General features: G+C 39.5%; 1 protein-coding gene across 1 annotated transcript in view; it reads left to right on the plus strand.

Annotated features, from left to right (window-relative positions):
• The window catches only part of LOC137294245 (uncharacterized), a 115308-nt gene extending 101500 nt beyond the window's left edge, over window positions 1–13808 (plus strand). Inside the window, exon 22 of the mRNA XM_067825241.1 lies at window positions 13713–13808. Coding sequence (XP_067681342.1) covers window positions 13713–13808 — 96 coding nt within the window. The remainder of the gene's footprint in view (window positions 1–13712) is intronic.
• Window positions 13809–24851: the final 11043 nt, after the last annotated feature.

Raw genomic sequence — 24851 nt, forward strand, 5'->3', positions numbered from 1 at the left:
CCTGGTCTAGTTTGAACCATGTGTTGTTTAAGTCAGTGTTTAATCACCTGGCTGGAGCTACCTGTAGTGTTTTACCTGATACCAGTGTTTAACACAGATAACACCGCTTGCTATTTGGCCTTGTTGAAATCTGTCAAGTCTCTTGGCATGGTTTGCGGTGGCCCACAGGTGTGTGTGGGGCGATGTTTGTGAAATCAGTGACATAGACCCGGTTATATTAAGTATGCACCTGTGTTTGGGCGGTGTATTACAGTGGCCTCAGATAGCCTATTATCTTCTGATTGGCCAAGCCGCCATCGCATCTTGCCAGTCAGAACTGATTCCCATAGCATTACAAGCCAGCTTCAAGTTCTGTTCATAACCATAATCTGTTACTAGTCCATACAGGGTAATCTTTTCCCAGATCAGATCCTCACACCTCCTCAGAGCTACCTTACAGCTTTCATTGCCACCTCAACACCCTTTCCCAAACCATTTATCAGAACTGAAACTCATCATTTATCCTCTTAGCGTCATCCTCTTAGCACCCTCTTATTATACATTTGTTACTCTCCGACCACAAGTATGCTAAACCACACTTTCATCACCACTCCTCACAACCTCTCCATTCCTTAACTCCCTTCACATCAACTCCTCAAACCTTAAGATCCCTTAACCTCCATCATCACCTGTCATCACAACCTCACCATCTATTAACCTCCTCACATCACTTATCATCATATATTCACCATCCCTTGACCCCTCGCATCATCTGGCATCACAACCTCACTGTCCATTAACCTCCTCACATCACCTATCATCACAACCTCACCATCCCTTAACCTCCCTCACATGACTCTCTTATCACAATATTCACCTGCTACTGATGTCTGTGTTCACCTGTGATCTGTTATATCTCCTGTGCTACCTCCATTTCAATATACACCCATGGTGCCCCTCGCTTGTTATAGTATTATCACCTGTTGTGTCTCCCATTTGCTCATATTCACCTGTACAACACCTACTTTCCATTCCCATAAGCACTTATGGTACCCAGTTTTTGATGAATAGACCGACCCGCAGAACAACCCACAACCCCACCTCCACCTCCACCTCCACTTCCATTTCTATTCCCCCATACTCTCAAGTGGTTCTACAGTTTCTCATCCTGCTATTCATCTGTGGAACACCTAGTTTTCATCCCCTCAACCACGTGTAGTAGCCTGATTCTCATACTGAAACCACCAATCTGACTGCCTGTTTCTCAACCCCATAAACACCTCTACCATCCTATTCCTACCTTTAAATGGATCAGGTGGCTAGCCTGGTGGTTAAAGCGTTCACTTGTCACACCAAAGACCAAGGTTCAGTTCCACACATGAGTACAATATGTGAAGCCCATTTCTGGAGTCCCCAACCTGATCTTGCTGGAACATTGCTAAAGGGACATAAAACTGAACTCACTCACTCCATCCTACTTGCAATCTACAAACCAACCTACCCTCCAACTGCAGTCTATTTCCACACCCCACCCACCCACTCATCTCAACCACTCATCTCACCCCACCCTGTCTGTTGCTTTTTCCATTCCCCACCAGTAATCTGCCTCCTCCTTCCTCTCCCATCATTCTAGCTTCTGTTAGAGATATGTATGCCGTGCTTTATGACTCACTCTATCTTGTAGATACTGTAATTGTGCAAAACTGAACTTGTTTTTCTAAATGCAGAGATTAAAGATTAAAGAACATCGCACATGTTTAGATTACAGTTGGATTTAGAGCAGGATAAATGAATGTATGAGAGAGTTATCAGAGAACACTTGTTGGTTCTCATTTCCTGTCATTCATTCAAGGATATGTGGGTCCTATCATCAGCCATTACGTTTAACCCTCCACTTGTACCAGTGGCTCATGGGGCAGCAGATTATCATGACATGTATAGGTAGAGTTGGGAATAGGAAACCAAACAGTATCGATTATCAGATCACTTGTGAACAATTATCAATTATAATTGAAATATATACAGTTTTATGGTAATAACCAATTTTATGGGTGTTTCCCCATTTGTTTCTAATTAATGTTGATGTAATTATTCTGCTTATTTATGCAACAATTATTTATTGTATATCTCATCACATTTACAATCGATTTAAAATTTATTCATAGAGAGGTTACAGTAATATTTACCATTTACAGTGTTTGTACGAAACTATGAATACAATGCACATATCTATATGCTGTCGAGCATGTTTGTTTGTTAATATTTTTAAATATAATGGTTTGTTTACTTCATTCAAGTCTGTTATACTGAAACATACAATTCTGATTAATCATAAATATGTTTTCAACAATCAATAATCATTTTTATCCTTCTTTTGACTAATTTTCGACTATCTATAGCTCACCTGATACTTCATGTGAAATGACATTCCACTCACCATGACAGCTAGAGAATGCTGCATGATCTGCCAACATCTATAGCTCACCTAATACCTCACGTAAAACAATATTCTACGTCAGAAGTAGATTATGTTGCAGCATTACTTGACAAATATAGCTCACCTAATACTTTGTTGTGAACAAGATTCCACTCCCAAACGTACAAGCTGGTTGTGTGGCATGCTTCACTGACATACATAGCTCACCTTATTTTCAGTGTGTTTTACATAATGACATGATCAAGCATAATCTCACCTTTTATCATTTTTTATTGCATTTATGTAAAGTGAAAGGCAAAAGGAATGCCACTGGACATTGTGTGGATGTCCAATGGCTTGTTGTCATTCATCTCTTGTTTAACCTAGCCATAGCTGCACTGTTCAGAAAACAATTGAACGATTGCCATTCAAGTCAGCTTTGATTTTCCACAAAGGTGCAATGTATGTTGCCCATTTCTGATGTCCCCCATTTCTGATGTCCTCCACATTCTATTGCTGGAATGTTGCTAAAAGCGGCATAAAACTTTCTCACCTAATCTCTTTGTGTCACTAGTTGGTACAAAAGGTAAGTCCAATACCAGGACTGTATTTTTTGTTCCAGTAGTTGTATGTAAAGCTGAAGCAATTAATCAAATCAAAAATATTGATGAATGTATCATGGACAGAGAGGAATAATGTCCTCTGGGTGACTCATAAGTCATGGCTTTCTGTTTTATGTGGCATTAAAGCAGCATCATTACTCTGATCAATAGCCCCATCCCCAACAACTCAGTGTAAGCAAATATGACGAGTAGAGATCAAACGGTGCGTTATTGAAAAATATGTTTATGAGCGAATTGGGGATATTCTCACGATGACGTTCCATCCTCGGTGACACACCATGGTAATTCTGTATCTCCTTGACACAAGAGGTGAGACAAGTTCATTAAGTCTTAATGGGAGTCGATGAGTACCTGTGGTGACTCCAGTTAGCCACCACAAATCTGTGTTTCTCTGCTTGCGACAGTGGTCGACTAAAATAGTTGTTTTGAGTAGAGATTATGACATGGTGTAAAATGACTGCAAATCACACATATTCAAACCTTTGCAAAACTAAGTGGTTAAATATTTTTCAGACATTGAACTGTATCCAGTTTTAATCATAGTATGCATGCAATGCATGCTGTTTTGACACAGGAAATATTGCAGGAAATATATGACTTTGCCATGATACCATTGTGGTAATTCTGGATGTGAGTCAGTGAGTTTAGTTTTACACCGCTTTTAACAATATTATGACAACACCAAGGGGCATCAGAAATGAGCTTCACACATTGTGCCCATGTGGGGAATTGAATCTGGTTTTTCAGTGTCATGAATGAACACTTTAACAATGGAATACAGGAATTAGGGAATGAAAATGTTTGATATGTCATAAACACTTATTACCAACTCAGAAAAATTTTGATACTAAATATAACACACATGGCAGTAAGTGTTCATGTCAAGAATCTGACAGTTCATGTTAATTGTTTATCAGTTCGTGCTAAGTGTGCCTCGGTTCATGTTAAGTGTCCATCAGTTTCTGTTAAGTGTCCATCAGTTTCTGTTAAGTCTCCATCAGTTTCTGTTAAGTGTCCATCAGTTCCTGTTCTGTGTTAAGTGTCCCTAAGATCTCAGTTAGTGTCCATCAGTTGTGATAAGTATCCATCAGTGTGTTAAGTGTCCATCAGTTTGTGTTAAGTGTCCATCAGTTCCTGTTCAGTTTTAAGTGTTCCACAGTTCCTGTTAAGTGTCCATCAGTTGTGATAAGTGTCCATCAGTTTGTGTTAAGTGTCCATCAGTTCCTGTTCAGTTTTAAGTGTCCCTCAGTTCCTGTTAAGTGTCCATCAGTTTGTGTTAAGTGTCCCTCAGTTCCATGTTAAGTGTCCATCAGTTCCATGTTAAGTATCCCTCAGTTCCATGTTAAGTTCCTGTTCAGTGTTAAATGTCCATCAGTTCCATTTTAAGTGCCCATCAGTTGTGGTAAGTGTCCATCAGTTCCTGTTCAGTGTTAAGTGTACCTCAGTTGTGATAAGTGTCCATCAGTTCTTGTTCAGTGTTAAGTGTCCCTCAGTTCCTGTTAAGTGTCCCTCAGTTCCATGTTAAGTGTCCCTCAGTTCCATGTTCAGTGTCCCTCAGTTCCATGTTAAGTATCCCTCAGTTCCATGTTAAGTGTCCATCAGTTCCATGTTAAGTATCCCTCAGTTACATGTTAAGTTCCTGTTCAGTGTTAAATGTCCATCAGTTCCATTTTAAGTGCCCATCACTTGTGGTAAGTGTCCATCAGTTCCTGTTCAGTGTTAAGTGTCCATCAGTTGTGACAAGTGTCCCTCAGTTCCATGTTAAGTATCCCTAAGTTCCATGTTAAATGTCCGTCAGTTCCATGTTAAGTGTCCATCAGTTTGTGTTAAGTGTCCCTCAGTTCCATGTTAAGTATCCTTCAGTTCCATGTTAAGTGTCCATCGGTTCCATGTTAAGTATCCCTAAGTTCCATGTTAAGTGTCCCTCAGTTTCATGATAAGTGTCCAGCAGTTGTGACAAGTGTCCATCAGTTTGTGTTAAGTATCCATCAGTTCCTGTTAAGTGTTAAGTGTCCATCAGTTGTGACAAGAGTCCATCAGTTTGTGTTACGTATCCCTCAGTTCCATGTTGTGTCTCTCAGTTCCATGTTAAGTGTCCATCAGTTCCATGTTAAGTATCCATCAGTTCCATGTTAAGTATCCCTCAGTTCCATGTTAAGTATCCCTAAGTTTGTGTTAAGTGTCCATGAGTTTGTGTTAAGTGTCCCCCAGTTCATGTTAAGTGTCCATCAGTTGTGACAAGTGTCCATTAGTTTGTGTTTAGTATCCCTCAGTTCCATGTTAAGTGTCTTTCAGTTCCATGTTAAGTGTCCATCAGTTCCATTTTAAGTGTCCATGAGTTTGTGTTAAGTGTCCATCAGCTCAGGTTAAGTGTTAACTGTCCAGCAGAGGCGTAACCCCAGCTGTAATAACCCATCTGTTACAAGTCTCTGCATTTCCTGCTTAATGTGACTGAGTACACATACCATGTGGAAGATAACAATATTTTGTATGATTATAGACAGATTATCTTTGAAAGAAAGTGCTTATTTGATGCAACTGTATCAGGCCACTGTGAGATATACAATGAGACATCTGCAGCTAATGAGGTTGGGCTCCTGTGTGATGTGTACATGCTTGTGGTTTGTGTGATTGAGGACTCGTCAGGAGGCAACATGTCGACATCTACACGTGCCTCTGCCGCTAAATGATTTCTTGCACCTGTTCCACACAACCACCAGCTGCAAATAACACTCACAAACATATGCATTTGAACGTGCATGCACGTGCACATACATTAGCACATATTTACACTTTTGTAGAGTCATTCACTGACAACAGATTACTGCACCTGCTTGTAGTGAATGCCATCTGTAAATAATACGCTCATACAGAAAGTGTTCGTGTCTGCCAAAACGTTTACAGCCAGCACCTGGTATGAAAGCATTTCATTTCTGTTTTTAGACAAACAATGAAAATTCTTTCAAACAAGTGCTGCACTTTTTCAAACACAAAACACAATATGGCTGAAATTCTGCCCACATGATGTTAACTGTGACTGCTTATCCTGAGAGGGTTGGGTTCAGTCCCCACTGGGACAGATGCATCTGGCCAATGTCAGCACCCAATGTGATTGTTGTAAAAGCACCTGGCATAGGTTTCAGGCCCCTGTGGATATATAGCCTATAGAATGTCAGAAAGTTTTGACACAAAGTTGTTTGTCCAATGTCAGTTTTGCAGTTATGACATGACATTGAAGAACCCAACAGTATTTCTTCAACAATATGATATGTAAGGTCCATACACGTATGGTATGTAGGTATCTACTTATCAGCACATTAAAAAAATATGCAGTTATTTACACACCATGAAGATCCAGCTATTCTTCAGCTACCCATGCATGCCGTAAGAGGTGTCTAACAGAATTCATCATTTTATCATATCCCAACTGCATAGACCGATGCTCGTGATATCTGTCACTGGATTGTCTGGTTCAAACTGTATATGTTATACTGAGGCATGGTTTCATTGGGCTATAACTCTAAAACCTGCATTGCTCCATAGAGACACAAACTATGCATCCATTCCATTATTTAAATCAGACAGTCTAGAGGAAGTGGAACCCCTTTCTATCTCACCTCATCTAACGCTACTTGTATATTATTTCTTTGCTGGGTTGTGTCCATTAGACATGCCAGGAACCGATAGTCATGGCTTTGAATCTTGGTTCATTGTTTAACATTGGCATCACTTCAGTATTTCCTTCAGCATCAGGCTGACATGTGTGACATGAATGAGATACTCTTCTGAAAACAATCAGCCTAACTATGTCTCACTTGTTGTGCTTGCTTGTTGTTTTATGCTGTTATAAGCAATACTGCAGTCTACAAATAATCTTGGATCTGACAATTTGATGATTGATGTCATGAGCATCAATCACATTTTGATGTAATGTCATTGAATATGATGCCCTGTATCCAAGTCAGTGAGTCTTTTCCCACAAGCATAACTTGCTGAAGTCAAATTCTGGCCCACATCTTCACTGATCTCTATTTCATATAGAGTGAGTGAGTGAGTTGGGTTTCCTGCCATTTTTGCAATACTCCAGCAATATCAGAGTGGTAGACCCAAGAAATGGGCTTCACACATCGAACCCGGGCCTTCAGTTTTATGCATTCCATCAAGAAATTAAATATTTCAATAAATCAAACTCCCAGAAACAGTAATATATAGGTATAATTACTTTAAGTAAGTAAAACATAAAATAACAGCATGCTTTCCGTAAAAATATGTATTTGTAATGTTTCAGAAACCATGGTCTGAAAACCCTTGTTTTTTTATTGTATCTCTATGTTTTATAGACATTATTAAAAGTAGATTGGGTAATTAAAAGTTCCTGATCTTCCAAACCCGCCTATATGTCCCGCTGGTAGTGTTAAAGATGATATGTGGGAGAGCAAGACCTCTATACTGTTGATACGAGACATTAGTCAGTTGATCAGACCCAGTAATGATAAGGACTCCAGCCAGCTATCGGAGCCATCCGAGTAGTGAGCCTCAATAAAACCCCTTGTCCCACATACAACAGATTTATATCATGATAAACAAAGCTGGCTACACACCATTTGCGCCACAGTTGTACAAACCCCTTATCTCTGGGGGAGTTGGGGGAGAACACTCTGTCTTATCTGTATAGAGCTTCTTCTGAAGGATACCATGAAGGACCAATAGCAATGAACGAAGAGAGACACGATTGTACTGGTTATTTATTAAGCAAAGATAATGATGTCTTTGTATCACTGGGGACATGTTTTGTTATGATTATGTTCTTGGTCGCTCTTTAAGCTGATCTAGGTGTCTCATATAATACAAATTACTGCAGTGGATTTAGGGGAGACGGCCGAGGCTGTATTGGTAATCCTACAAATTGTGATTCAGATCATTTTGAATCAGGTCTGTGAACTCAAACTGTATTATGTGTATCAGTCGAGTGGGTTAATACTGTAATTACACAAGACACTGATTCAGTTTGTGATTAATTACATGGTCACCAAGACTGTAAACTCATTAGACTATGGCGCCAACTTCCTGTGGTAGTGAGTGAGGCAGCTGGATTTAGTGAGTGAATGAGTATAGTTTTATGCTGCTTTTAGCAATTTTCAAGCAATATCATGGCTGTTTGGTAGTATTTCATTTGTATCACAGCATGCAAGGTCAATATACAGGGAAGCCAACGTGAGGAAGATGATTACTGTTTTGTTGCAATCCACAAGTATGGGTTTGGTGCCGACAAACCTGCATATTTATCCAGATATCTTGGATTCAAACTCATGAACATTGATTTCTCTTATGCCTAAGGGCAAATACTCTGCAAAGCAAGTTGCTATAGATGACTGAGGCATGTGTCCTGCCTCCGTGATGTTTCTCGTTTGTTGCTGTATTTGAAGGAGACTTGGTGAACAGTCATCTAATGTCCTTATTTGCATCCTCGATAGCCTCCAATAATTCCAATAAGCCTCCACTATATTGAGGATGCATCTATGGCTCAAGCCAATGATTTTATTACCTCCCTTAGCTGGCTTTTTATCCAATCAGGTGTTTATGCTACAAAATGGCATGTACCAATGACAACTCACTTTCACTTTTTAAATTTTCTAGCAGATTAAACTTGGCAACAGGCAACACAATAATATATTGTTACAGAGGTACTCTGAAAGAGGTACATGGTGTCCTTGCATATGTTTTTAAAGGTTTAAGACCTGTCACTTTGTCACTATGTTTTCCCCGCAAGTTCGAGTTGCAGTGCGACCAATTTTTCGCAGCTGCAACTGCTATCTTTGTTGACACTGGTAAGCTTGGTTGTTAGTTGATGTTTCTGATGTTAGTGAAATGTTTCTTGTCACTTCTATTCTATCAAGAACAACATGCGTATATTCTCAGTGTTCATTGTTTCTTCATTTCTAGAAGTTTCTTCTATGAATTAATCCTGACTTTAAAAAGGTGCTCATTAACCGTAATGACTCGGGCATTGCGAAAAACGTATGGAATGGTTCTTCTTCCATACCCAGAACCAGACTATCAATGAAACAGCCAAGTAAAACTTGGGATGATTTTTTTTCTTTGCATCATTTATAGCCGAATAAATTTCCAATGATTCCTGATGATCAGTCCAAAAACTGTTTTGCCTTATGCCCAAATAAATCTCTTCCAGAGCATAACAGAGACTTCAGATCATTCAGAGCCAGTGGTGTGGGTCAGTGAATGATTTAGTTGTGTTGAAAATGGGATGTTTAGTGGCTGACCTACCATCAACAAGTAAACACCTCGCTAGATCAAGTGTGTGCAATGTTTACTTAGGATACACAAACAGACTTTCATGAATGGAAACTGAAGGTCACAGATGACACCATCTCAGAGTACAGTGTGTCCTGACATAAGATGTATAGGATTATAGTGGTGTGGATATCTTGGATCAGGGTGTCAAGTGCTTCAGAGTAATCCCCCTCTCCAATATACACCGTACATAGTATCCCTCCTGCATCTGTCATCCCACTGGACACTCAGCAAAAGTCAACATACACACCCATCCAGGATTCATCTGGTTCCCAGGTTGTGTCCTGATGCATATCAGGTGTCTTTCATTCTGTCTGGCTTTCTGTGCCAAACTTATAGCTAGTCTGAGAAGAATGGGTATTGGGTGGTTGGAATGGTTTCAGAATGGTAACACAGATGACAGATGCACAGATGACTTGCTATCAATGTAGAACTCTTTAATTCATGGTCTTTGCACAACATTTGGATCCTTGGGTCATATTTCATAAAGCTCTTGTAGTGCTATAGCTATTGTAAGTCAATACAGCAAGTACCAACAGAAGCCAATCCAAGAAATGAAGGTGTTAAAACATGACACAAGAGTCATTCTATTATGTTGTCATAGTATTCCTGTTAGCTACTGTATCATGTTGTCATAACATTGTGACATCATAAGCATTGTGAGGTCATGGGCAGACTTAACAGTTAAGCCTTACTGTTCAGTTCAGCTCAACCTGATGAGGGGGGCTAGGATAAACCACGAAACGTCATGAAAATAAACTCAAGAAGTTGCTATCCATAAAATTTGTCCTGTATTACTACTACTATTCTAAATGCCTTTGAAGAATCACATGACACAAGAGGTGGATCAAATCCTGATGCCACATATTGCAGAAAGGGCATTGTTGAAGGGAAAATAATGATATATGAGGACTGCAAGACTAGGACTGAGGTATAATAAATAGTTTTGACTTGGTATCTAATCACTGATGATGATACTTCTCATGTATCTCAACATATTCCTCATTGATTATGGTACTGTGTATCATGACTTCTCATACGTATCATATCATTTCTTTGACTGGAAAGTTGGGTACATGAAGAATGAAGACTATTTTATGGAGATACAACTTCTTTATTTTGTATTAGCAAAATTTCAGCATTGATTCTAATGTCATTGTCAAGCAAGTCACAAATCGACCCCACGTCTAAAGCGACGCTTTAACCATCTGGCTACCCCATCACCTCAGCTTTGGGATAAAATACCTCAGACTTAACAGTGTCCTATAAACTCCACAAGCTGTGTGTTTCTTGAAGAAAATGTATGGAAAAGAAAATGATGAGTAGTAAGTTTCATAAGTATATTTCAGCGTTCATCACCGTCAATAGTTCAGTGGGGCATCAATATGAACTACTGAGATTTTATCTTATGTCCAAGGTATTCCCAACAGGCCATGTGATGTATCAATATTTAACTATCTTGTGCCTGATTTAAGGTAGACTTATGAAAGTCACAGCACCATGATCCCTTGTGGAGTGGGGCCCTAGTGGCTTTAATTCCCTAGCTTGCCCTGTCTCCTGGGCAATCTCCCGCCATGCCTTTGACATCAGTCGTATAGACATGTGAAATGTATCATTGTAGATAAATATGGATGTCATTTGAAGCTTGAACTGGTTTTTACATTGCTTGTCAGCCATGTAATCTGTCCTTGTTGTTTGTGCCCAACATGACAAGCCATCTGTGAGGGTGTCAGCTTTCAGTTCAGGTGTACAGGGGGAGGGGACTGATAGAGGGGAAGGGGGACCCATGGAAGGGATGGGGGACAGACAGAGGGGAGGGGAACTGACAGAGGGGAAGGGGGAAGGGGAGAGACTTGTGGGAGGGTGACAGGCAAGTCATGTCTTCTCTAACCACAATTCAAGAAAACATCTCTCACTTCAAAAGAGGTGTTATAGTCTATGTTACATGTGTCTGTATACTTAGTGGAAGATTAGAAGAGGAAAGAGAGTGTGCTATCAGGTGACTTGGCAAATACATACGTGGCTGTTATGTTCATAGTGTTTCTTCCTGCCAACAAGATGATGCAACCTTGTAATTAATACATTCAGTCGTTAACTGTGAACATGTGTCTTTGAAACCTGATGGTTGACACAGTATTGAGCCTATCCATTATTTTCAACCTAGAGGTGCACCAGCTATGGGGGATTTGGGCAGTAACCTTGATAGTGAGAACACAAACTGGTGCAGACAATGCACAAGCGTAAACTTCAAACAAAACACTGTTTGTGGATTATGTATACAGTTAATTGTTGTGAAGTGATCTGTGTAAGCCCTATACATCTGGGCAGGTGGAACACAGGGACGTCATTGTGGCTTGATGTGAAATGGTATTGTAAATACCTAGCAGGACTGCACCTGCACACGATATGGCTGAAATATTGCCGATGTGACATTAAATTTTAACTCACTTAACTTAACTTAACTGCACCTGCTACTACTACCACAACCCCCTACCCTTCACTCATCACGACGACAGCCCAGGTTCAATTCCCCACATGGGTACAGTCAGGACCATAGACTGACCAGGGTGGCAGATTTAGATGTTACTTATTATGCACTGTACTGACATGATTGTTTTAACGTTGATAGTGTCCCAGTTATTAAGCAAAGTTAACTACAGCCCTGGCAATGTGTGTAGCCTGTTTCTAGTGTCCCCCCACCGTGATAGTGCTGGAATATTGCTAAAAGTGGTGTAAAACCCAACTCACTCACTAGGGATCATGCAGCTGCCTGTTTTGTATTCTCATTATAATCGCCGTCTGATTCCATTAGGTACACATTTCCTAGGAGGGTCACACTTAACATGATTACACGATGCCATTTAGAAAGTGGTCAAATGCAACATATGTCATATTTGGGATTTCACTTTCTTAGTAAAGTACAAATTCTAGTACTCTTTGGTTGATTAGCCTATGGCGATTAGGTGCCTGACTCTCAGGGTACAGGTTCGATTCCCGTATGGGAATCAACCAAAAGAGAACTAGAATTGGTACTTTATTAAGAAAGTGAAATCCTAAGTATGACATATGTTGCATTTGACCACTTTCTAAATGGCATCGTGTAATCATAGCTTTAGACTGTGGGAGCCCTGCCAATTTAAACTTATCAGAGGGGTACACAAAGTACGCAGTCTAGACTACCAGTTGTCCGACTTTCATATTTGTGGAAGTCGCGGTGGCTGAGAGGGCTAGGCGGTTGACTTTGTGTTGCTGGTGATTAGGTGCCTGACTCTGAGGGTGTGGGTTTGAATCCCATATGGGAATCAACCAAAAAGTACTAGAATTTGTACTTTACTAAGAAAGTGAAATCCCAAATATAACATATGTTAAACTTAAAATGAATCTGTCAGTGTCACAGATTCAGTGTATTTGTGCTCTCCGTCTATTTTAAGAAAACCTTTTTTATTATATTGAAAACCTGTCTTCACTTCTTGATGAATCCATTGTAAAACAACCCACTATCTAAAAATGTGATATGCCATACATGGAACTAGCCAACTCCTTTATATTACCATTTGTCAGATTCCGCAATGATTTCATCCATTGAATAATAAGTTTATTCCATTCTTTATATACTGACCTGTGAAGATTTAGGTTACAACTGGACTACAGTAACCCATGGCTGTCGTAAGAGACGTGGTCAGGCTCGTTGAGAAATGTCATCATGTCAGACGTGGTATGATGGTGATGTTATCACTGGATTGTCTGGTCCACATGCAGATATTTACAGACCACTGACCACTGACATTTAGTTGGAATATTGCAGAGTGTGGCATTAAACAACAAACAATCAATCTTCAAGAATATGAAGGGTGATATTGTGTATCTGTTTTGCAAATGAAATTTCTGCTCTCTGCAATAAAACTGAAGGGCGTCAGCTTTCGGTTCAGGTGTACAAGGGGAGGGGACTGATAGAGGGGAAGGAGAGAGACTTGGGGGAGGGTGACAGGCAAGTCATGTCTTCTCTAACCACAATTCAAGAAAACATCTCTCACTTCAAAAGAGGTGTTATAGTCTATGTTACATGTATCTGTATACTTAGTGGAAGATTAGAAGAGGAAAGAGAGTGTGCTATCAGGTGACTTGGCAAATACATACATGGCTGTTACGTTCATAGTGTTTCTTCCTGCCAACAAGATGATGCAACCTTGTAATTAATACATTCAGTCGTTAACTGTGAACACGTATCAAGGGTGATATTATGTATCTGTTTTGCAAATGACGTTCCTGCTTTCTGCAATAAAAATGAAGGAACCAGGAAAGCCAAGGCATCAATATTCCATATTCCACACAAATCTTGAAGATTGTTGTTGTGTCTCTTTATGTCTGTGTCTGTGTTACAGGTGTCTGCTGAGAGGGCTGTCACCTGCAGTGATGATGGCACGATACGAATCTGGGACTTTGTGCTACCCAAGGGGTTACACAAGAAGTCTGCTTGAAGAGTCATCTACTTGCTACAGATAGAGCTACATGGACATGGTGTCGATGCTACAGATAGCTGCATCATGGAGAGGGTGTCCATGCTACAGACAGAGCTACACAGAGCTGGTATCTGTGCTACAGATACAGCTACATGGAGATAGTGTCCATGCTACAGATAGAGCTACATGGAGATAGTGTCCATGCTACAGATAGAGCTACATGGAGATAGTGTCTATGCTACAGACAGAGCTACACAGAGATGGTATCTGTGCTACAGATAAAGCTACATGGAGATAGTGTCCATCATGGAGAGGGTGTCCATGCTACAGACAGAGCTACACAGAGATGGTATCTGTGCTACAGATAAAGCTACATGGAGATAGTGTCCATGCTACAGATAGAGCTACATGGAGATAGTGTCCATGCTACAGATAGAGCTACATGGAGATAGTGTCTATGCTACAGACAGAGCTACACAGAGATGGTATCTGTGCTACAGATAAAGCTACATGGAGATGATAGTTAAAGACTGAGCTACACAGATATGATCTGTGTGCTACTTGAAGGTGCCCTCCATGCTGTAGGCTAGACAATACCAGTAGCATGACAAAGGACAAACTGTTTTTGAACAAAAAACATGACTTATTGTTATATTTTTCAAGATTAGAAATACCTACATCGTAGAGTGTAGCAATATATATGATGGTACCTTATTTATCTTATTGAAAAGAATAGTTTAGGAAAAATGTGAATAAGATCTCATACACATCCCATCAGTATAACACAATACTCTAACATTACCAATTTAATCACATGTGTCCAGGTAAATGAGGATTCATGTACCTATTTACAAAGATGTATTTCCATTTTAAGGAAGCATTAGTTTTTAGTTACAGACTATGTTTTTATCCCATGCAATTGTGTTTACAGTTTTTATATATGATTTTGTCTCTTAATGAGGGAAAGTTCAGAGATTTTATACTTGTAAAACTTTCTTCTAAGTGTCGATAAAGAATCCTTGGTTAGGGATTTTGGCTGAGTTTGCAAAGTGATATCGTAGCACTAAGGAGATCGGAACGTCCAGTGTTCAACATAGACTTACGACTATCATAGTGCTACAATTGCTTCGTAGGACATGGTCCATTAAGTGTCAGTGCGCACAGGATAGTGTGTTAAGATGCTTCATGTACTATCAAGCAGTTTGTAGGGAAGGCAACTTACTGACAAGAAGGACTTTAATTGTTCAGCATGAGTGTTTGGTAATCAGGCCAGTAAGTTTACTTACACAACTGCTTGTTATTAAGACCAGACTTCTGCTGTGGCAGTCAAAGGTATACCTTATTGTGTACTGCTGTGTTATATATTTATTCTTGAATTCTTTGAAGTTGTGTCATTTTGGAACTGATGTGATATTACCTTGCAATACTGCTGTGTTTGATATTTTATTTCATATTCTTCCATATACATATGGTATTTGTACTGATGATGATGATGATGATGATGATGATGATGATGATGATGATGATGATCCACGTTATGTACTGCCTAGAAAATGAGACTACACGTCATTTGTTGCCACAATTAAAACATGCCAAACTTTTAAAATATAAAACCTCGCAATCATATAATGAAACTATAAAGAGTAAAGTTTTCATCTGCTCTTCCACCAATATTTTCACAATAACCAACAACTTTACAAACAACTGCCTAATAATGATGCCAAACTGATGAATATATTCAAATGTAAAATAGGGATCAATTCCTCACAAGGGTATACTGTATGAAACACTCTCTCCATATATTTCCAGCCACAGGATAGTGATGAAGCCAGATTTATTTACTCCTTTGGTATTTATGGCTTACACTCATGATAAATATGGTCAGTACCTTGACATAATTAGGATGATTTCTTTCACGGGAATTGTTTTATTAACAGTGATATTTACTGGTTCAGTAGGAGGCAATACAGAAACAGTTTTGTGCTGGATAATTAATGATTAACTGGAAAGTGACACAAGAGTTTCAAATGTCATATATTCTATAAAAGCAGTGTTCTATTTCAGTCAATGTCAAGTATATTGTGTACACTGCTGACAGCATTAAGGACAATGCAAGCTGATAATATATTTTGGGTGTCAGTGGCAATGTATGGCCTTAAATCAGTGTAAAACCATAATTGGTGAATCACAGACTTTGGTATGATAAACCGGGTGAAGAATTTGTACATGTATAATTCACATCATTCTGTGAGTTGTAACCCCTTAAGAGTCCTGCTCTGCAAAGCAGTTGCTAACATTATATTACTTCCATACTTTAACATCATTAGTGAGTAAGTGAGTGAGTTTGGTTTTATGCCGCTTTTAGCAATATTCCAGCGATATCACGGCGGGGGACACAAGAAAATGGGCCTCACACATTGTACCTATGTGGGGAATCAAACCCAGGTCTTCGACATGACAAGCGAACGCTTTAACCACTAGGCCCTCCCACCGCCCCTATAGTCTGTTTGCAGTGATGAATTTCACTTTAAAACAAAAAAGTAAATCAATTAAAGTGAAATATATATTGAGAATTCTCATGGTTTTACCTTGCCAAATGAACATTTAAACCTCAGAATTTTATTTATCTTAGGGTAAAAGTTGTTTAACAAATGATCATAGATTCAAATCGCTATTACTGGTTTGTATTACTGGTTTGTATTACAAGGGGGTAAGCACATTAGTTGTAACAGTGAAACAAATGCATGAGTGGTATGTGATGACCAACCCTACTTGTTCTCAGTGTTTCATTTAATGTGCATACCCCCTTGTAATACAAACAAGCAATAGCGAGCAAGTCAAAACCTTTGATGGGTAGTACAGAGTCAGTAAGATTGCTTTATAGAACAGCACCATGGGCAGTAGGCCTATATTTGTGGTTTACCATGAGTACTGTCGAACATACACTGTATTGTGTCCATAAAACAGTGTTCTGTTGCAATAAAAAATTCATGAGAAGAATTTGCTCTATTATTAACATCATGATACTTTCTTCTTAAAGTTCTTTTTTGATAAGGTTCTTTTTAAGTTCCTTTTTCATAAAATACTAATTAGCCTCATGAATAATGTACTTTCTTCCAGTTAGCTTTATGAGAATTGGTTAGATTGTGAATATGCTGGTAATTTGCTGAAACCATTCTCAAGACTGTCATTTGTTGTCACATATACTAATGTAACCTAATATATTTTCTTCATCATAAAGTTTGTTTCCTTTTGACAAGGGATGTTCATTTAGGTTGAATGTTCCTGTATGGTTTTTTCCTGACTATAGTTTCGATGTTGAACAATATCATAGCAATGGCTCTGTCCTTCATCTACAACACACTGAGGTTAGTAGTACTGAAATTATTCACATTTAATCAGATAAATGGCCTGATCGGTTATCAAGTAATGCTGCCATTAAGAAAATATCATATAGGTTCACAGAAAGTACTGATTTGTAACATAAATGTTTCAGGATGCTACTTTAGATATGGAATTATATTAAAAATTTAAGTTTTAATGTCATCAGAGGACATGATAATAGAGTGTTTCTAAATGTGCTATTTTAGGCTTATTTATTTGTTTCACTAAAGACTAATATTGATGATCCAGTATATTAAGGGTACATTAATTTGTGGAAGTCATTGGATGAATTAGTGTAAAGAAAGACTGCCCAAACAAAGGCATAATCATTCAGGAAAAGTTAAAACATTAACATTTTCTCACTAAAGGTCAGGATCTCTTTAACAATTTGATAACATTACAAAATCAATTATTCAGCATATGTAGTTATCTCAAGAATGTAGAAAGGAAAAGCCAAAATATGTTATTTTTGTAAAATATATTGATGAATTCCTGCAATATTAATGTTTCGATGCAAATCAAGCATTATACTCTTATGGTTTGATAGAGTTATCTCAAGTAAATGCCAACCTGTCAGTTACCTGTGTGAAGATGCAATAATCTCCTGTACCTGATGTATGGTGTTGAAGTGTATTCATGCATCATATCTGTTTTACAATCAGAACAGAAATTAATTCCTGTGAATACAATACCTCTATTGCACCAGTGCTCGGATTCCTCCATTTTGACTCCCATCACATAATACAACATCTTCACTTATGCTGGTACGCGGGATATCAAAGAATGATCTAGTCTTTTTTATTTCTAAACCTAAACTGGTAAATACATACTGAAGGCATGACTTAAGGGAGCACCACTTCAAGGCACGGTTCCCTTATTTATTCTCAGAGTTCCTCCCACTGCGCTATTCAACCCTTGTGATGAAACCTGGATAATATCAAAGGAACACTTGAATTTTCATATGGTCCTTCATTTTTTTCTCTCAGTATATTACAATGTAAAACATAGCAAAAAAAATATCTTGTGTTAGAGGAAGTAGTTTTCTTGTCCACATAATTAAGTAAGATTTGGAAAGAACAATAGTATTACTTGTACAACTAATTATGTGTAGTTGACAATGAACAGGACTTCACGCAAAATTCTTGATATTTATATACTTTGATAACAGGATTTATTGCACTGATGTATTGGAGGTATTATTCTAGGAATTGTTATCAGTGGTAACTATTGTGATGTCCTCATTGGTCAGTTTATGCAATTCACATTTACATAAATGCATGGTTTTTATTTGATATGATGTATTTTGTATATTTTGTATACTGATAATATTTTAAAATTTATATTTTACATGGGTTGCTGTTGGAGTGAATAATAAATGTTTTTGGGTGAACTGTATATACACTATTCCAGGCCATGTCCAAAGAAGTGTTGTTTATTTTATATTTTTGAAAAACCTCTAAAGGTATATATCCAAAATCAGTTTACTATAAAGCATGTTTCACAACTGGTGAGGCCTGTGTGGTTGATTTTTGTGGCAACTGTGATAATAAATAACTGGATATGATAGTGAGAATGTAGTCATTCTGGTGTTTCATTTTCAAAGCTCAGTGTATGTTGTTGTTTTTTAAAGTACAGGAAGGCTACAGTTACAAGTGTATTTTGACATGTTTGTAGACTTCATATCAGTTGTTGATAAAAGACTGATAAACTGACAGGCCATGTTGGAAGTAACTGAAGGCAGACAGATCTGTACTCCATGTCATGCATCATGATGTAGCCAGCACATCATCTTTCTCTTTCACCACTACACCTGCAGTTCAGGACAACAGTTCTGTCATGGTCTACACAGATTAGGCAGTTGGTCTAAGCTATAGGACAACAGTTCTGTCCTGGTCTACACAGATCAGGCAGCTGGTCTAAGCTATAGGACAGCAGTTCTGTCATGGTCTACACAGATCAGGCAGCTGGTCTAAGCTATAGGACAACAGTTCTGTCATGGTCTACACAGATCAGGCAGCTGGTCTAAGCTATAGGACAACAGTTCTGTCCTGGTCTACACAGATCAGGCAGCTGGTCTAAGCTATAGGACAACAGTTCTGTCATGGTCTACACAGATCAGGCAGCTGGTCTAAGCTATAGGACAACAGTTCTATCATGGTCTACACAGATCAGGCAGCTGGTCTAAGCTATAGGACAACAGTTCTGTCATGGTCTACACAGATCAGGCAGCTGGTCTAAGCTATAGGACAACAGTTCTGTCATGGTCTACACAGATCAGGCAGCTGGTCTAAGCTATAGGACAACAGTTCTGTCCTGGTCTACACAGATCAGGCAGCTGGTCTAAGCTATAGGACAACAGTTCTGTCATGGTCTACACAGATCAGGCTGTTGGTCTAAGCTGGGCAATAGATTTCTCATAGTCAACACAAGTGAGTAAGCGAGTTCAGTTTTACGGTGCACTCAGCAGTATTCCAGCTGTATGTCAGCACTTTATAAATAATTGAGTTTGGACCAGACAATCCAGTGATCAACAGCATTAGCAACGATCTACGTAATTGGGATACGATGACATGTTTCAACCAAGTCAGTGATTCTGACCACCCAATCCTGCTGGTTGCCTCTTATGAAAAGCATGAATTAATGACGATCATTTCTAACCTGCTGATTCACTGGTTCAATACAAGTGAAACAGGCCAAGCTTGGGGACAATAGTTTTGTCATAGTGGACACAAATGAACCAGACGTAGCTGTAGGACAATAGTTTGCTCACAGTCCACAACACTAGTGAAACAGACACAGCTGTAGGACAATAGTTTTGTCACAGTTCACAAAACTTGTGAAACAGACATAGATGCAGGACAATATAGTTTTGTCACAGTCAACGGCACTTGCTGACTCAACTGTACGTAGGACAATATTATTGCCACAGACAAGTGAAACAGACTTAGTCGTTGGACAGTAGTGTTGTCATAGTCACATAAGTAAAACATACTATGCTCTTGGATAAAGGTGATATGATAGTCAAAACAGGGGAAACAGAGCCAAACACTGACTAGGCATTAGGACAATAGTACTGTCACGGTCCACACAGATCGGTCCAGTAATCTTAGGCGTAGATAAATGAACGATTTTCCTTTTAAGAATGGAAATTAACTTGATATGTCTTTACCATCATCAGCTTATGATTGGTACTATTTGCTCCTTTTGCTCTGTTGGCACCATATAGGCTTGTGAGTTTCATCCAAGTTTTAAAGAGCACTTCTCTTACATATTACATATTTTCGGCATTAACAAACACCATTGTCGGCTTCAGATTCCCTGAAGACCTCTACAAGGAGATTTTCATCACAGTCAACATTTATTGCACTCAAACTGACAACAGATGAACTTAAAACCCACAACACGTAACACTGCATCAGAGAGGCCATGAGGAATGCCTATTTGATCTTCTGGTTAAGACCTGACATTTATTCCCTTAACACATTCCAGACCATGAAATTCTAATGAAAAATTCCACTTCGGGCTGCAAAGAAGGCAATGATTCCAAGCAGGTATGATATCGTTACAAATATTCAAAGCCTCCTATCTATACGATACTGGTTGTTCAAATAGTTGAAAGCCATGAAAAATCATGGGAGCATCCGTTCTCGTAGTCTGTTCTACAGACCCTGAAGCAAATATATCCAAGAAAGCCCACGCAAGGCTAGAAAATGTGGCAAGTCTCTATTTCCTTAGCTTCTGAAAATGGAGGAAGTCTCAGGGCTCCATTTCATTATATTATTCTTTTTACTATGAACTTTTTGTCAGTAAAATATTTTCATTTCAGAGACTAGTTGTTAGTCTACCATTCTCGAAGTATAGACTCAACTTTCGAACTTAACCGGAGAATGTTACACGACCAAAGATTCTTTTTTAATGCGAGAATAATGTTGATTTTAAACTGGTTAAAAGTCAAGTTAGTTTACACGAAAATTGGAAGCTTTAACCTTTCGATATGTTTAGTAACGTAACTAGCTCACACTTCGAGTAGCAGGCAGCTGGTGAAAGGGTATTCACCTTAAGCTGTCTCGACTTCAGACTTATGCATGTGCTGTTCATTTCTGCACTCAGAATCGTTTTACACTTCGACTACTTTATTAATTGCTTCAAGATAACGCACTCCAATTTATTTTATTTCCATCTTCCATCTTCATTTTCCAGTCCATAACTGTCGGTGGGTAGTGGCTGATTGGTTCGCTCGTCATGCTTAAGAGCCGGGTTCGATTCCCATGGACACAGTGTGTGAAACCCATTTCCGGTGTTCCCAGCTGTGATATTCCTGGAATATTACTAGAAGCGGCTCACTCACCCACTCACTCACACACTACTGGTGCTCATTACGGCCAATCCCGAGCATTCTCGAGTGACCAGTAATTCAGGCGCCGCTGTTTGCTCGGTAGAACCCAATGGCCATAGTTGAATTGGTGGTCCATTCTGAAGCGGTCTGAATCCTACTCTAACGTTATGCGTATTTTGAATTCCACACTGAAATAATAATATGACGTATTTTTGTCACACCTGTGTCGAGGATAAAAGATAAAACGTTAGATTCATGAAAGTTGTGATATCTGCATCACTTCGGGCTGACAGGGTATCCAAGGTATCAACTATTCCTTGTTTTATCCCTATAATGCCAGTCACAGGTGGAGTAACAGCAGCAATCATCCCTCCACATCTTTTCGTGAAAGTGGACAACAGACCTTCTTTCTCGCCAGGCGCCCTCTCCACTACTCTTCGTTCGTGCGACAGTGAGTCTGGTTTTACGCCGCTTTTAGCAATACTCCAGCAATATCACGGTAGGGTACACCTGAAATGGGCTTCGAACATTGTACCCATGAGGGGAATCAAATCCGGGTCTTCACCGTGACTAGCGAACGCTTTAAAAATTGAGCTACCCCACGCCGCCAGTACACATCGAATGCAGTGTTTATCCGTTGTGTGATGAAACTATTTAGGCTGTCTCTGTTCAATGATCTCTGAGTGGAGAAAAGTGCCTTCAGATGGATGCGATTGAAACTTGATCTGCCTCTTCAAGACCTGTCTTCCTTCATGATAACGTCGGGGTGACTGGCCTTAACCGTAAAGATCTTGTTAGAATTGATCTTCAGAAACCCATCCTTGTCGTAAAGGGCGACTAACGGGATCGGGTTGTCTGGATCGCTGAACTGGATGACACGTGTCATCGTATCCCAGTTATATAGATCGATGTTCATGCTTCGAGAAGATCGGGTTTAGAACAGGTCTTCGGCAGCCCGTGTTAGTAGCAAAAGGCGGCTAACGAGATCGGGTGGTCAGGCTCGCTCGGTTAGCACATGTCATCGGTTCCCAATTGCAGAGATCGATGCTCACGGTGTTGATCACTAGATTGTCTGGTCCAGACTCGATTATTTACAGACCGTCGTCATATAGCTGGAATGTTGCTGAATTTGGCGTTAGAAACAACCACCCAATCTAACATGACCTTTTCAGGTATGGGTAGGATTAAACCTTATGTTCGTTACTACTCTGTATTTGGAATTATTTCGTCTATCTGAAACGTTGCCCTCAATCTGGCAATGATAAAACTCAAATTATATGGACCATGTTTGCGACTATTACATGAGTGAGTGAGTAAGTTTAGTTTTAGGCCGCACTTAGTATTATTCCACCTGTAAAAATCGAGTCTAGACCAGACAATCTAGTGATCAACATCATGAGCATCTATTTGCACAATTGGGAACCCGGTGACACATGTCAACCAAAACAGCGAGCCCAACCACCCGATCCCGTTAGTCGCATCTTACGACCAGCATAGTCGCCTTTTATGGCAAACATGGGCTGCTGAAGGCTCATTCTACCCCTTCAATTCTTCACGGGTCTATTAAATGAGAATCAATAACCAAACATTGAAGAGAAAAGGATGATGTTGCGAAATCTGGAGATGGGGGTGACCTATGCGAGACGTAGCCATTGTCCTCACTTGTTAATATGAGTCACGTGCCTGGATATATTTGGTCTAAAAAATGGCTGTGGGTATGTTCCAAATTTTTTACCACCCGACCCCGTTAGTTGCCTCTTACGACAAAATCGGTTACTGAAGATATATTCTAACCCGAATCTTCACGTGTCACTTATGAACCTATGTTCGTGGGTTCAATACACAGACCCGTCTGGATCATACGTTTCTATGTGTCTGCATTAAACCCGTGACTGTAGGCTTCGCTAAACACGTCAGATGCCCCCATCCCTTCGTACTTTCCGTCTTCAAGAAGTTGACAAGTTCAACCTCAAACACGACGTGAAAACGACCCCATGACAAAGTTGAAACCATACTCACCCAATTATTCTTTGACACCTCCTCAACTAAATTAAGTCAAAATCTTCAAGAACGTTTTCAAGGTCGATTTCTGAATTGTAAATATGCTGAGTTGAATTTTACTTCGCGTCAGCATTATTTCGGCCATATATCGCCGAGACAAAGTCTGCATGCATTTATAAGCATTGTATGTAAATTTGTATGTTCAGCCATGTTCTCAAGACACTGAGTTAGCCAAGGGGTGAACGTGGTGACTTCTGATGCCCATAATAGTAACACTATATATGAATTCATGAACCCCATTTCTTAAATACCCGACCTTCGCGTGTATGGAAGTCAGCTAAACGCTGGACAAAACCCACCTCTTCACTACCCTTTCTGCTTTTACCAGACAGTCGTTGAATTTCCTCCAGACATTAACAATTCCAAAAAGTTTAACGATCGAATTTGATTGGCAGTTATTTGATCATAAACTGCAACAGACATGTTCATGCAATAGAAAGGTACATACATATATCTCCTTCAACGCCAGATGGCACTTGAAGAATGTTACTCAACCAATTGCGGTAATGTACAGCATTTGGACATCCCACAGTTAACCACGGTTTATAACTCAGCAAAGTAATGCTGTGGTATATTGGCCATGATATCACACAGATAATTACACACGTGACCAGCTGCAGCTGTAATTAACTAAGGAATGCCTTATCAGTAAGATCGGAAACCTGTAGTGGAGCATGCACTATTAAAAAGGATTTTTTTGTTTATATTTTTGCTTTTTAAAGACGTTATTGAAAAGTATTTGTGAAATACATGACTGAATCGTTTCTTTTCGCATTAAGCGTTTGATGGTGGTTGATAAGGTTCTAACGGGGTAGAGTTTATTCTCTGGAACCTGTGATTGGTTCAGTCGACTGTAATATCAGAGGGTTGGGCTCGGTGTTTTAGCTGAATGCGTGGCAGTATGGCGAGGATGGTGGGTAATACTCTCGGTCACTGTCCAGAGACGATTATTTACGAGTCGCCTTGATATGGTTGGAATATTGGTGTGGGTGGTTTTAAGCAACATTCCCTCACATCATTTTGTACCTGTCAACAAGCACGATGATTATTAGATAAAACGCAGAATGTTCTGATTCAGATTCGATTAGTTATATGCCGCCATGCAGCGGAAAACAGCGGAAATTTTAGTGCATGTATAGCGAGTGAGTTTAGTGTTACGCCCCTTATAGCGATATTCCATATTCCAGCAATATCACGGAGGGGACGGGGGTGGGGGGCAGCAGAGCAGACTTCACACATTGTACCCATGTGAGAATCGAACCCGTGGTTTCGCCATCGCT

This window comes from Haliotis asinina, chromosome 8, assembly GCF_037392515.1.
Source record: "Haliotis asinina isolate JCU_RB_2024 chromosome 8, JCU_Hal_asi_v2, whole genome shotgun sequence".
NCBI lineage: Eukaryota > Metazoa > Mollusca > Gastropoda > Lepetellida > Haliotidae > Haliotis > Haliotis asinina.